The sequence below is a fragment of the Musca domestica genome, unplaced genomic scaffold (genome assembly GCF_030504385.1).
Source record: "Musca domestica strain aabys unplaced genomic scaffold, Musca_domestica.polishedcontigs.V.1.1 66, whole genome shotgun sequence".
Lineage (NCBI taxonomy): Eukaryota > Metazoa > Arthropoda > Insecta > Diptera > Muscidae > Musca > Musca domestica.
In genome coordinates, this window is record NW_026712376.1 from 3629097 (window position 1) to 3645745 (window position 16649).

At 34.4% G+C, this 16649-nt stretch overlaps 1 protein-coding gene across 1 annotated transcript in view; it reads left to right on the forward strand.

Moving 5' to 3' along the window:
• Positions 1–16649, forward strand: part of LOC131805914 (uncharacterized) — a 225227-nt gene that overhangs the window by 170647 nt on the left and 37931 nt on the right. The window contains exon 4 of the mRNA XM_059129699.1: positions 12847–12941. Within this exon, the coding sequence (XP_058985682.1) occupies positions 12847–12941 (95 nt within the window). The remainder of the gene's footprint in view (positions 1–12846; positions 12942–16649) is intronic.

Here is a 16649-nt window from a genome sequence, read left to right on the forward strand (position 1 = left end):
CCACTTAACCCCCTGAAAGAGAATTATCTATATAGGTCAACGATATCGTATAGCCCCTATATACCGGTACCCCCGATATTCGGTATTTTGATGATTTTAGGCTCATTTTCCAATGGAATTGTCTGAAAATCCACACAAGGAGGTCCACTTAACCCCCTGAAAGATAATTGTCTATATAGGTCCACGCTATCGTATAGCCCCCATATAACGGTACCCCCCTAAATTCGGTATTTTATGATTTTAGGTACATTTTTCAACGGAATTGTTTGAAATTTTACAAAAGGAGTTCTTTGAGAGCACTTTACCCCCTGATAGAAAATTGTCTACATATGTTCACGATATCGTATAGCCCCCATATAACGGTACCAACCCCCCATATACGGCATTTTGATGTTTTCAACCACAATTATCAACGGAATTGTCTGAAATTATAAACAAGGGGGTCCTTGTGAGCAACGGTATCGTATAGTCCCCATATAACGGTACCCGCCGATATTCGGTATTTTGATGATTTTAGGCTCATTTTCCAACGGAATTGTCTGAAATTCTAAACAAGGAGTTCTTGTGTGTGTACTTTAACCCCACACATAGATTTGTCTATATAGGTCCACAATATCGTATATCCACCCATATATCGGCACCTTCTGATATTAATTATATTAAAGCTTTTAACAGAATTTTTAACGGATTTTATTTTTTTGAAAATTTCCTAGTTCTTTCTAGTTCTGGAGGGTATTTGTCGTAATTTGCAGTGGCAGCACAGATTGAGCTTTTGGGCTAATAGCCCTGCTCAGTGTACTAAAATCTCAAAAAGGCATTTCACCAAAGATATTTTTTTCGTTTTTTCTTAAAACCTGGAAAAAACAAACAAATAAGCAGCTAAGTTTGACCGGGCCGAAAATGCGGAGATATCGTTGTGAACCGGTAGGGCAAAATTTTAGAATTCTATCTCTTTTCTTTTGGAAGATAGCGTGATTACAACTTAGAATTCTATTCCGATCCAGAATATATATTCTTCGTCTAACATGAGTACTTCGAGGAGTTACAAACGGAATGACAAAGTTAATATACCCTCCTCTGAATATCAGGTGTTACGTTTATATTGGGTTTATGCGAAAACGTGGACCTTTACAGCCAATCATCTGCCAGAGAATTACGTGCCCATTATTAACTCTAAATACCAAGTTTTAGATAAGTCAGTTGAAAAATGTTGCTAAAATCATTCAAATACCGAATATTGAGAAGTACCATTATATGGGAAGACGTAAATTGGGATTGGCAATTTTCTGTCATAGGAATGCCAGAATTATTGGCAAAATAGGAAATAATGTGTGAAAAAATCATCAAAATATCGAATATAGGTAGTATATGTGAGCGATACGAAAATGTGGACCATTGCGAATTTCAAAAACGAAATTTGAAACAGTTCCAGTGAATAGTGTTAGTAAAATCATTAAAATATCGAATATAGGAAGGTATTGATATATGGAGCCTATAAGAAGACCTGGACCTGCATAGACAACTTTCTGTCATAGGTATAGTATCTATTACGATCTCTAAATACCAAATTTTACAGAATACCTGTGAAAAAAGTAATACAAATAATCAATATACCCAATATCAGGAAGTACAATTACATAGGGTGTATACAAAAACTTGAACCTATATGTACAGTTCTCTGCAAGGATGTTTCCTACACACTGGGAACACATACCCCAATTTACAGCAAATATTGTTTGGAATTGTGACTTAAACACCCAAAAAAATTTAAAAGCATTCGGTGCAGTTATGTGGGGCCTATACCAAAATATTGACCTATATGACCAATGTTTAACACCATGCAGACCTAAAACAAATCTGAATAAAATTTTATCAACCTATTTAATTTTGTTCAGAAGCTACGGATATCCTCTAATTCGACATAAAATTTTATGTTGATCAAAAAGGCGTGGTTCGCTATATCCTATCTTCACACCAAATCTTGTGTTGTTAGAAATAATCGGATGTGCTGAGTTAATCTACTGATACCTACCAGAAAGAGTCCTTCGTTTTATTTTATTCATATCAGATCTAGAGCTAGAAGAAATATGTGCGAAAATGAAAAAAATCGCACTAATATTTCACATTTTATAAGAGCTACTATAAGATTATGAAGATAGAGCAAAATATGCGATTTGAAAGTTGACATTGAAAAATAACCAAAATTGCGAGGGAAAGTTTCCCCCCTCCACACTTTTAGAAATATTCAGATTAAGATTCATTTCATGTAAACTCTGTCTTCCAAAAATGTAAGAAGTTAAAACGCATGAACATCCTCCACCGATTGGAACAAATTTGGAAATTAAAAAATAAAAATAATAAAAGAGGTAAAAAGCAGTAAGTTCGGCCGGGCCTAACTTTGAATACCCTCCTCCATTTGGAACGAATTTGGAAATTTTTAAAAAAATATAATCCTAAAAAATATTCTGTTAAAATCTTAAAAATAGAGAATATAGACGTTACATTGGGGTCTATACGACGTGGACCTACATAGGCATTGTTTGTCATAAGACATAACCATATTAAAACTAAAACATGAAATAAACGGTGAATAATGTAGTTAAAATCATCAAAATATATTGGGAGGTACCGTTATATCGGAGCTGTGCGAAGACCTTGACCAGACTTGGCAATTTTCTGTTACAGGCTGTAGCATCTATTACGAACTTTAAATACGACATCTCAAACAATTTCGGTGGGTATTGTACCTAAACTCGTCAAAATACCAAATATAGGGAGGTACTGATATATGGGGTCTAAACGAAGACCTGGACCTGCATAGACAATTTTCTGTCACAGACTGTAGTTCCCATTACGAACTCTAAATACGTAATTTGAAACTATTCCGGTGAAAGATGACGCTAAAATCATCAAAATACCGAATATTGGGGGGTACCGTTATATGGGGGCTATACGAAGACGTGGACCTGCACAGACAATTTTCTGTCTGAGTCCATTACGAACTTAAAATACCGTGCGTGATTACAGCAGACAGACAGACAGACTGACAGACACACAGACGGACATCGCTAAACCGACTTAGAATTTTACGCGGATCAAGAATATATATACTTTTTTGGGCCTGACATGAGTATTTTGAGGAGATACAAATGGAAGACAAAGTTAATATACCCTCCATAGTATGGTGGAGAGTATAAAAAACATTCTTAGGTTAAAACCGTACTTTTTGTGAGTTTGTGTCAATATCTCTTACAAATCATCATTTTAGAATAATAACGTCAAAGACAAAAATTGTCTTCATCAAATTTTACTATGAGTAAAGGAAATAGATGTCTCTATTACCACTCCATTTCGAAAAATATTTGTTTCAATATCCAAAAAAAAAAACAAGGATATTCCCTCATTTTTTGTATCACTTTTTTTTTTTTTTTTTTTTTTTTTTGTTTTTGAACTGATGCCTGAAATTACCATAAAAATTAATTTTAAGCAAAGGTGTACACAACATGAGGTCTAAAAAGTATATTGCGGGGCGTTACAAACGGAATGACAAACTTAATATACCTTAATATATATGGTGGAGCGTGTAAAACTTTAAACTATTTTTAAATTTTAATTGCAATTGGGTCCATGTATTTAAGACATGTTGGTAATTTCATATATAAATTGCTAAAAATTATCGAAGTATACACAAAAAGAAGAGAAAAGAAAAAGAAATATTATCAACTTGCTACTTGACGTTGTGGCCTACTGGACCAGCATCAGGACATTCTGGTTACACAGCACCAGTATGTCTGTGTGGCAATGAGGCATGAACAATATACTCTCCTCATTCACATCGTACGTATACGTGCGGCACGTGTGGTTGCAACATTATATTCTTTAAAGGTGCATGCATGCATGCACAACAACATGTCATTCCACATGGAGCCGAGCTCGATACCTTCACTTCAGCCAAGGACAGAGACATTGTAAAGAAAGCGCCCAATATGCCGCAATATTGACATAAATATAAGGTTACATGGTGCGCCTCTATGGTTTTTGGGTGCCTCTGATTTAAGAACGTCAACAGATGTGACCATTTAAAAATGGGTTTCCCGTTAGTAATGCCATCGTGTACACACATACAAATGCATATACAAAATGCCTCGAACCATACTTCATTGACGTAGTAACCAGGAAAAACTGAAATGTAGATTTACTGAATTATCAGTGGTAACTTTATCTGGGATTTTCCGCGAAAATTGTTTAATGAATGCATACGTAAGAGTATTGATCCATTTTTATTATTTTAATTTATTAATTTCTGGTAAGAGACTGTGGATTTTCTTCAATTTTTCTTTTTTATGGTGGTAGATTTCTCCGGGAGAGCAAATATAAATTGGAACAAGTATTTTTTTAAGAAAGTAGTATACGCTATAGTATGAAAGGGGTAATAAGTTTGTCATTCCGCTTGAAGTACTTCTGCTTATACATGTTAGAGCCCACAAGGTAAATATATTTTATGTCGATATAGCCATATATCCTTCTGCCTGTCTGTCCGTCTATGGAAATCATTTTAGCTTCCGAACAAAATTAAGAAGGTTGATGATATTTTATTCATATGTGCTTTAGGTCTGCAGGACTCTTAGTATTGAAAATGAGTCATATACTGTGCGAAAGAGATTTAAGGTTTTTTGGTGTTTTGGTCGCAATTTCAAACCGAATTTGCTGTAAATTGGAGATATGTGTCCCCAGTATGTAAGTACATCTCCAGAAATTCGTTATTTTGATTATTTGTGCCACACTTTTCGCCGGAAATGTTAAAATTTTGGCATTTGGAGTGTGTTATGGATACTACCTCCTGTGATAGAAAATTGCGTAAACAGATCAACATCTTTGTTAGACCTCATACAACTGTATCTCCCTATATTCGGTATTTCGAAGATTTTTGTCACATCTTTCAAAAGAACTATTTCCAAATCCGAAGTTTGGAGTTCGCAGTGGACACTGCTTCCAAAGATAGAAAATTACCCATTCAAATTCACTTGTAGCCCCCATATTCGGTACTTCGATGATTTTAGCTAAATTTTTCAAGTGAATTATCTTAAACTTGGTGTTTGGAGTTCGTAAGAGGCAACTCCTTCTCTGGCAGATAATAGGCTGTAAAGATCCAAGACCACGTATAGCCACATATAACCGTAACACCTGATATTTGGAATTTAAAAATAAATAACGGCATTTTCAGAATATTTTCTCAAAAATTTTTTTTTTTTTTTTACGAACAATTATAGTACACAGTTTCAGAGCCACCTCCATATTTTAAGCACAGACACCAAGAGTGACATCTATACCAAATTTCAGGATTTTCTAGTACCAAATTGTACGAAATATTGTACCCAATATGGTACTATTTTGTACTTTTCGAGCACTTGTAGTACACGTTTCCAAAACCACATCAACAATAACCCCAATACAAAATTTCAGAATTCCATCTGTTCACGCAAAACCAAGCTTAGCGATATTAGGTTTAAAATGTGGCTAAAAAATATAAATATTTGAAATCTGGATGTTCTCCCACATGTTTTCTTTCGAAATCGTCTTAGAATTTTACGCTGCGGTAGAAGACTACTGTAATAGGCACTCATTAGACGGTACCTCCGAATATTTGGCGATTTTAGATCCATCTCTTTTCAATTGGTGTTTGACATATCGACAACGACGTTAGCAGGAAACCAGTATTATCGATTTTACGGCATTTTTAAAACATTTTACCAACCGATTTCACTGGGTATAATTAAAGTGGACCCAATAATAAATTTATCTTTTATTTTTTAAGGGCATCTTTTCTTCGTGGTGGAGGGTATTAAAAGTTCGGCCCGGCCGAAATGAAAACATTTTTACTTGTTTAAGTCTACTTTCATAATATGCTTCGTTTTCCCTGTAATTATTTTGTGTAATGAAGAAATACCCTTAATAATACCTGAAGGCCGCCAAACACGGAGAGATTTCTTTTTTTTATTTTTATTTATTTATTTTTTTTTTTTTAACCTCAATGTTATCAATGAGAAATCCCAGAACCCTATTGAATATAATTCAATTCAAAGTCATTCCCGAAAAAAAATTGCAATACCTAAAATCGGTGTTAGTACACAGATGCCGCACTAAATGAGAGTTCTTCGAAAAAAATAAATAAATATAAGTAAAAACGCAGCTAAGTTCGGCTGGGAAATCTTGGAAGGAACTTGAAAAATTAAAAAAAACAAGTTAAAGAGCAGCAAGTTCGGAACTTTGAATATCATCGGGAATTTGAAAGAATTTGAAAATTTTTTAAAAATAAAATCCGTTGAAAATTCTGTTAAAATCATAAAAATACCGAATATAGCCTTTATATTGGGGTCTATATGACGTGGACTTACATAGGTATTGTTGTCATAAGCCATTACCATGATGATGTGGCTAAAATCATCAAAATACCGTACACATTGAGGTACAGTTACATCGGAGCTATACGAAGTTCGGGACTTGCCTAGACAATTTTCTGTTGCAGCCTGTAATATCCATTACGAACTTCAAATACGACATCTCAAACAATTTCGGTAAATATTGTACCTAAAATCGTCAAAATACCGAATATAGGGAGATACTTATATATGGAGTCTATACGAAGACTTGAACCTGTATAGACAACTTTCTGTCATAGGCTGTAGTATCCATTAAGAACTCCAAATACCAAATTTGAAACAATTCCGGTGAATAATGTCACTAAAATCATCAAAATACCGAATATCGGGAGGTACCGTTATATGGGGGCTATATGATAACGTGGACCTACGTGGCCCATTTACAAACTTAACCTGCCTACTGGCAAAATAAACATGCCTGCAAACCTTTTATCTCAATTCGTTCGAAAGATAGAGTGATTACAACAGACAGACAGACGGACGGACGGACATTGCTAAATCGACATAGAATTTTACGCTGATCAAGAATATATATATATACATTATTTGGTCTTACATGAGTATTTCGAGGAGTTAGCAAACGGAATGACAAAGTTAATATACCCTCCATAGTATGGAGGAGGGTATAAAAAAATCCGAAAATTACTACTGAAATGAAAACCATTATATGGGGGCTATACGAAGACGGGAACCGCATACGAATTTTTTTGCCACAGGTTGTAGTACCCATTCAGATCTTCCAATACGAAATATGAAATGATTCCGGTGAATAATGTTGCTGAAATCATTAAAATACCGAATATCGGGAGGAACCGTTAAATGAAAGCGTATACGAAAACGTGGACCGACATGGCCCATTTACGAACTTAACCTGCCAACTTGAAAACTATACATGTATGCAAAATTTTAGCTATCTATCTCAATTCGTTCGAAAGATAGCGTGATTACAACAGACAGGCAGACAGACAGACGCTAGATCGTCTTAGAATTTTACGCTGATCCAGAATAAATATACTTTGTAGGGTATATTATGAAAATTTAGAGGAGTTACAAACGGAATGACAAAGCTAATATACCCTCCATAGAATGGTGGCGGGTATAAAAACCTTCAATAAAGTGATACCATTATCCCGCAGCAAATTCTTGTCACAATCCAAAACTGTGATGTTTCAATATTTCCTCATATTAAAGTTTAAATGTGGAGATTAGTAAAAATAAAATAAAAGTGATTCATATATACAATATGCAGAATGCTATGGAAAAACTTGTGTGCATTTTTAACTCACGGATTTTTTTGTCGTTTTTCTCTTTTTTTGTATTTTTTTTTTTTTTTTTTTTTGTTGTGTAATAAAGCTTAACTACGCTTGACTGCAATAATTTATAAATGTCAAATTGTATTAATTGAGCTGAACAAATTGGGTTTTCATTGCTACAATATCGATGACAATTACACTGAATGAACCTATCGAGATATTCAATTTTATGTTTATTATTGTGCAGAAGCTCATGTAAAGCAACAATTGATGATAAAAAATGGAAAACATGCTCATATATTTACACATACAGGCACACATAGTACATGCTTACATATGTGCTCGTGTACATTAATGTGTAAAATTGTTCAAAATATACTTTTTAACTTTGCATTGTGAATAGATATCAATGTTGTCGCAAATTCCGGTAAAAAAAATATCTTTTAAGAATGTTGAAGAAACTGATAAACAGAAAAACCAAGAAGACCAGTAAAGAAAGGATCATAAATGGATTATATCAACTATTAACTTTTTGAATGCGTTTCATGATTTTAGAGCAGTTAAAATTTGAAAACAGAGGAAGGTACATCCAAACCACAGTATGGTGTCGGGTATAAAAAAGGCAATCGGTTCCGGAATAAATTTACTCGTATATACAGTACAAGAATTGAATCGTCTCCTTTTCCGTGAGAACTTTTTGAGCAATATGGTATATTAAGGACATTTCGATGTCAGAAAATCGAATCAGAAGAATGCAATTTCATGAAAAAATGCTTACCATAGCCTTTCATCTCCAAAAAAATCCAAATACCACATTTTCGGTTGACAGTGTAAAAATAACTCATTTTTTTGTGATTGGGCGCCAAATTGTCCCACAATATATCATTTTAGTAGGATTGTAATAAAGTGAAATCTATATAAAGCACAGATGAAATGAGATTTTTTCCAACAAGTTTGAACGTATCATATAGTTTAAGCATAGTTTAAGTTAGTTGGAATTCAAAAAAGTGGTTTTTATACCCACCACCATGGAAATAATGGTATTTTCAATTTGTCATTCCGTTTGTATCACCTCGAAATATACATATTAGACCCCATAAAGTACATGCATTCTTCATCACCATAAAAAATTATGTCGATTAAGCCATGTCTGTCAGTCTGCGGAAATTACTTTAGCTTCCGAATAAAAAAAAAAAATTGATAACATTTTACTCAGAGGTGTATTTGGTCTGCAGCAAATTTGGAATTTAAAAAAGAGGCTATATAGGTCCACCTTTTTGGCTTAGGTCCCATATAACTAACGCGCAAGATTAAAGGTTTTTTGGGTGTTTTAGTCATAATTTCAAACCGAATTTGCTGTTAATTGGAAGTTTATTTTTGCCAGTATGTAGGAAACATACTTGCGAAGCACCGAACATATAGGTCCAAGTTTTGGTATAGACCCCATATAACGGTACCATTGGATATTTGATATTTTGATCATTTGTGTCACCAGAATTGTTTCAAATTTGGTATTTAAAGTTTGTAATGGTTACTACAGGGTGAGAAGAAAACTGCAACAAAGTCAAACGCCATAATTTTTACAATTTTTTCTTAAATTTTATTGAATAAAAGCAAACAAATAAAAAAGCAGCTAAGATACCCTCCACCATTTGGAAGGAACTTGAAAATTTTTTTAAACTACCACTTAAGTGAAAATTGTTACATGTAGACTATACGAAGACGTGAACCTGCTTACGAAATTTTAAATTTAATTTAAACAATTCTGGCGAATAATGTCACTAAAATCATCGTTATAAATGCGAAATATGTTACAATTCCGGTGAATAATGTCGCATAAAAATGCCGAGTATTGGGAGGTACCGTTATATGGGCAAGACGAAGACGTGGACTTGCATACAAAAATTTTTGTCATAGGCTGTTGTACCCATTACGAATATTAAATATGAAAATTGAAATAATTCCGGTAAATAATGTCGCTAAAATTATGGAAATACTGAATGTCGGAAGGTACCGTTATATGGGGGGTTATACGGAAACGTGGACCGACATGGCCCATTTAGAACTTAACCTGCCTACTGGTACACTATGCATTTATGCAAAATTTTAGCCTTCTATCTCAATTCGTTTGAAACATAGCATGATTACAACAGACAGACGAACATCGCTAGATCTTCTTGAAATTTTACGCTGATACGGAATATATATACTTTGTAGGGTCTATTATTAATATTTCGAGGAGTTACAAACGGAATGACAAAGTTAATATACCCTTCATAGAATGATGAAGGATATATAAACAGCAACAAAGTCGAACGCCATAATTTTTATTTTTTTTTTTTTTTTTTAGTTTTATTGAATTAATGCAAAAAATGTCGGAAATACCATCAAATTTTATAGTAAGTTTGTTCGAATTGTTCACCTTTGGCACGAATTATGACCTTCAGATGGCCAATGAAAGCGTCACACGCTGCCCGAATGTTGCTCTGCGGAATTTTGGGGTGATCGACACTTTGGTATTTTTTAATGTCAACCTTGCTTTCCAAAATACTCCAGACACAATAGTCCATCGGATTGGTATCCGGAGATTTTGGTGGCCATTGTGCGCCGGAAATGAAGCGAGGAACGTCATTTTGTAAACATTCTTGGTTGGTGCGTGCTGAGTGCGATGGTGCTGTCCTGTTGGAATGTCCAAGACTTTAAGGCATTAATACACCCTTTAGAATATTTTCGCGATAATATTCGGCATTTATTCTGATGTCACGGTCGATTAATACCAGCAGAGAGCGACTATCGGCTGTTATGGCGGCCCACACCATTAACAAGGCCGGCGCTTGAGTTCTGGTGGCGAACCGAAAGTGCAGCTGACCTCTTTGGCAAGTAAACACGATCATTTTGTTTGTTTACAAACTGCTGAACAACGAATGTTTTCTCATCGGAGAAAACCAAATTCGGCAGTTCACCACTATCGGTCAAGCGAAGTAACTCTTTAGCTCTTTTAATTCTATTTTCTTTTTGATGCGGTGTAAGTTATTGCACTTTTTGGAATTTCAATGGCTTTACCCATAGCTCGTTTTTCAATATTTGCCGAATGGAATATTGCGATATGTTCAGCTCACGGACCATTTTTCGGCCACTGCTACACAGGTTTCGATCAAGTCGCTTCTTTACTTCCAGTATCACGGTAACGAGCAATGGTGCGAGACACAACAGATTCATTCTCATTTAAATGCTGTAGTGCTCTAACGATAGCCACTTGTGGTTTTTCAGCCAAATATGAATAAATCACACTATCACGCTTGAATTCCATCACGAATAATTTTTTTTTCTGGAAAATTCTCACCAAAGTGCATTTGTACGCTTGTAAAACATATAATGAGCTGTCACTGGAATAGTTTTTACAGCTGTCGGACAAGTGGCATAGAAATGCCTTGAGTCTGAAATTGGTTGCAGTTTCTTCATCTCAGCCTGTACAATCCAATAGAAATCTTATTTCCCAATTTCATAGTCTCAACTCTATTTGTTCTCCAAAAAAATTTATATTGTACCAAATTTTAGTACACATAAATACGAATTTCCAAAACTACCTACACTCCTCAGTGCTGGAATACAATAGTGATCTTATAGCTGCATTTCAGAATTCCAGCACCATCGGTTCGCCGAAATCAAAATTGTACTATTTTAGTACCATTTTGTAATATTCGCGCATATAAGTACGCATTTCGAAAACTTCCAGTAATGTTGCTTTAAAATTTCAGAATTCCAGTTCTCTTATCCGTTCCTCCAAATTCAAATTATACGAATTTTAGTGTCGTTTAGTACTTTTCTCTTGTTTTTAGCTTTAATAGTTCATATGATACGAAATGGTACCAAATATAGTACATTTTAGTACTTTTCGCACACACATAGTGCGAATTTCGAAAAACCTAAAAATTCAAGTTTTTACCAAATTTAGTGCCATTTAGTACTTTTCCCATGTTGTTAGCTCATACAATTCACATGATTCGAAATGGTACAAAATGTAATACTTTTCGTACACTTATAGAACGAATTTCCAAAAACTCTTTGGTACAGTTATCATACACTTGACCCTTTGTATTTTGTTCCTCAAATACAAAGCATACCATATTTTTTTTGTTCTGTTCGCACCGTTCTAGTAGGAATATCCAAAAACAAAGCCTCTTCGGATACCATTGAACCACGTGTGACCCCTGGCCAAAATTTCAAGATTCGTCTGGGTGTTGATGAATCGTTGAGTTAGTCAGTCAATTACTCTACTCTTTTTTATACCCTCCACCATAGTATGGAATTTGTCATTTCGTTTGTAACAACTCGAAATACACATTTTAGACCCCACAAAATATATATATCCTTGACCAGAATAAAATTCCGTTCCATCTATCCGTCTGTGGCAATCACTCTAGCTTCCGAACGAATTGAACTAGGTTGATGAAATTTTACTCAGATTTGTCTTTGATCTGTATAGGTCCACGTTTAGGTATAGCCCCCATATAACCCTACCTCCCTATATTCAATAATTTGACGATTTTAGGTGCAATATTAACCGGAATTGTTTCAAATCTCGTATTTGCAGTTCGTAACGGGTATTACAGCCTGTGACAGAAAATTGCTTACGCAGGTCCAGGTCTTCGTATAGCCCCCATATAACTGTACCTCTTTCAGCGATATTATTCACCGGAATTGTTTCACATTTTTTCACTACTAACCTATGGCAGAGAATTTTCTATGCAGGTCCACATCTTCATATGGGCTCCAAAATAACTGTAACTCCCTGTATTCGGTATTTTTAAGATCCTAACGGATTTTATTTTTGTTTTTGTTTTTTGAAAATATCCAAATTTGTTCCAAATGGTGGGAGGTATTCAAATTTCGGCCCGACCAAACTTATTGCTTTTTATCTTCTCTTATTATCATTACATGGTAATGAGAAAATAAAGTTATTTTACCTTGTAAAATAATCCTGTAATACATCTATATTAAGATGAGAATGATGTTTTGTAAGTAGTTACTCGTGACAAATTGTACTTAACAAACCCCTTATTTGGTAATGAGGTTTTTTGTGTGTAATGTTAACTAAAATTAAGTTATTCGAAAGCTTATTTTCCTAATAAAAACCCTATTTTTATTTTCAGGATTGAAATTGACGATCAAATTGCCAAACCCCTTAACTTGGCTAACTCTGCCGTCTTACGCGCTGTAGAGGAAGAGGAGCAGGAAATGAAATGCGGTAAGTCTATTTTTATTTGTGATCTATGGTTAAGTAAATATTTTCAATTTTATCCTCGGCAGTAAAATTCCCTAATTTTATTGGTTAATAACTTGAGGTTCCCAGTGTTTTGTGTTCCCTACCGATAGGGCGTATTGAATTATATTTTGTGGCATTTTATTGTGATTTAACAAAATGTGTTAAAATACCTTACCAATAGCTAACTCATACCCACTTAAAGTCTTGTTTAAAATGTGTATGTGTGTATATATATATGAAGTAGTGTCCTTAAGAAACACTGAATCGATATTATTCAGTTTCTCCGAGCCATTATTTTATCTAACATGGCGTGAAATATATATTTTGCTGGTTACGACACTTTCGCTAAGTGAAATATTATATTCCAAAAAGCTCTTAACACCAAAGGTATTTTATAACTGCGGTTCGGGATGCCACCGCGACAATTTTAATTCTGGTGGCAACATTCACAATTCTACATCTGAATTTCGACTTCTGACCTTACATAATCCTTGTCATGGAATCTAAATGCTATCAATATTCTAAAGTGCACTCAAGCTATTATCGTTGACAATCACTTTTTTTGTATTTCTTTGACTTTAGTTTGCAGCAGCCAACCCACATTAGCCAGCTTGTGGTAAAAGTTTTTCAATAAATTCTCGATTAAATGGAACTTAAAAATTTCCCAATAAATATGTACAGTCCTTTGTTGAATAGACGAATCAAGTTTTCATTAAAGGATCGATACAATAAATTCTACAAAGTTTTTTCTTTCTTATTCTTCTTCTTCTTCCACTTTGTCATGTACATACAAATGATGCTGCACATGTATTTACATACATTCTTTCATTTTATTTATTATTTTTTTTTTTTTCATTTTTTTAGGAAAACCACATTCAATAGTAGAAAGCAAAGCAATTAGAAAATTATTTAAGGGCTCAGTTGTAGTTCTATGCAAAAAATTAAAAGATAAAGAAAATGAAATATCAAATTACCATTTTTGTGGAGAAAAATATATTTTTTTATTATTTCATAGAAAAATAATTCAGGTGGAGATTTTTTAATTAAGTTATAAATTAGCTTAATTGATATGCAGTAAGAGGAAAATAATTTTAAAATATATGAATTCTTGCAAGCATATCAAAGTTCAATGCATCGCACATGGAGGGGGTCGATACCCAGTAATTTGAGACCCACATAAGCCGAATGACCCATTACGAAGATAAAGAAATTATTTTCAAAATGCCAAGAAGTGAGTAACGGCTGAATAAAGTGTAAGCCTTAACAACCGATGGTTGTGACTTCGAAAATTGGAGTTGGCAAGGGAACACGATGAGTTGTTGATGCAGATGTAAGATATAAAGCCCTGGCACCGAAATGACTCGCAAATATTTTTTAGGACACCGAATATAAGGTTTTATACCCTACACCACATCGTGGTAAGGGTATCATTGTTCATTTGTTTGTTACATGGAGAAGGAAGCGAGATAAATCCATAGTTATTTTTGAGAATCTTCACAGAACTTTTTTGCATGTCAGTCTCTCCGTCCGTCCGTATGTCAATGTATTTTTGTGAACAGAACGCAGATCGCATTTATTATCCGATACAGATGAAATTTTCCAAATTTTCCCAAGCACGAACCCTACTGAAATTTGTGAGAGTAGGTTAAAATTTAGATATAGCTCCAATATATATCTTCAACCAATTCGGGTTAATTGTGGACTAGATGGCCAATATCAGTCCAAATGACCTGTATTTTGGCAAATCCGACCGCATTCAGTCTAGAAGTAAGTACATCAAATTTGGTGAAAATCGGTTCAGATATTGCTATAGCTCCCACATACATATTTCATCCGATTTGGTGTTTAAGTCTCTCACATTCGTAATATCGGCTTAATATCGGCTCAGATTTGAATGTAGCTCCGATATGTAGTGTAATGTAGTTGATCTGGCGGGGCGCATGATAACTCTCGAAGGGAGTTTCCGATTTGGTCCACTGTTGGGACATCGTAATATTATTATCAAACTTAGATCCAGTTCGCGGATGGGCAAAATCGGTTCACTCCTTCTGGTACCTCCCTATATTTTACTGCACAGAAAGAGACAGGATAATCTGATTTTGCTCCTACCTTGCAAATCGTAATATATGCATAAGTGCTAGTTCAAGTGCGAAAATAGACAATATCAGTCCACTACATCAAGTATCTCCCCCCCAAAGGGTCAAAATTTTGAGCAATTATAACTCTTAAAAAATGTGATGTAAGAGACAAATTACACACATCTATACTCTCCACCATTGAATAAAGACAATTTTTTTATGAAAAAATATCTGGATATAAACATTTTCCAATTTAATCTACAAACTCCAGTAAGATCGGTGGGAGAATGGTTGGAGCCATTATACGGCGGCCATACTAAAACCCATTATGAAGTACAAATAGCAAATTTCACACAAATCTATTAGAAAATATGGCTTAAATCGTCAAAATGCCAATATCCGATGGAACCGTTATATGAGCGCTATAAAAAACGTAGACCTAATTATTCAATGTTCTGCGACCGCAGATAGAACCTATTACGAGCTACCAATACCAATTTTTATACGAATCCATAGAAAATTGTGGGAAAAATCATCAAAATACCGAATATCTGGAGGTACCGGTATACGGGGGCTATACGGAAACGTGCACCTATATGTACAATGTTCCTCCATCGGAGATGGGTTCTAGCTCTACAAATAACTGCGAACTACAAAGAACTTTTTTATTTATTCTTTGAAAAATGTGGTAAAAATCATACCGAATATCGGGAGGAACCCTTATATGGTGGCTATACGAAAACGTGGAACTATGTATTCCGCCACCGGAGCAAGAACTATAAATACCAATTTTTAGACAAATCCCTGAAAAAAATGTGGCTAAAACCAACAAAATACCGAATATCAGGAGGTACCGTTATATGGGGGCTATAAGAAAACGGGGACATACATGTACAATGTTCCGCTGCTGGAGCTAGAACCCATAACGAACTACAACTACCAACTACCGGACATCGTTAAAATTTTATGCTGATTATGAATGTATATTTTATGGGGTCTATGGCGGAAATTTAGGGGTGTTACAAACGGAATAACAAGTTAATATACTCTCGTTTCCAAGGTGGAGGGTATAAAAATGTGGTGGAAGGAAAATGTAAACTTTCCAAACGCCATTATATATACATTTATTTTATTTCTAGCTCTTCTTCCATAACCTGCTCGATTTTTCTGGTGATCATTGAAAAAAAATTATTTTGTAGCACAGTCTTATTACTTTTTTATAAACTATTTTTGAGTCCAATAGAATAATATTGATAGAATATTTTTGTTTTTGAAATCTTGAAAAAAAATGGATTTAGTTTTTGGAGGTATCGAAATAGAACAGCATATGTTGTGTGAGCACGGTATTTTTCAAGCTTTATATCAATTTTTTATAAACTTAGGAGCTCAAATTTTGATTCTGAAAACAGAAAGTCTTCAATAATGCAAAAAATGCGATTTATTCGTTCTTATACTTCAAAAAATCTGCTGGGAAAGGAAACTTCGCAGCTAAATCAAAAAAATCCCTTTTTAGTGTTTGCGAATTTAAATACTTCAAATGAAAAGACATGTTTTTAGCATTGTAACCCTAAAATGTATTAAATTTTAAATGTATGCATCTATGCATGAACGT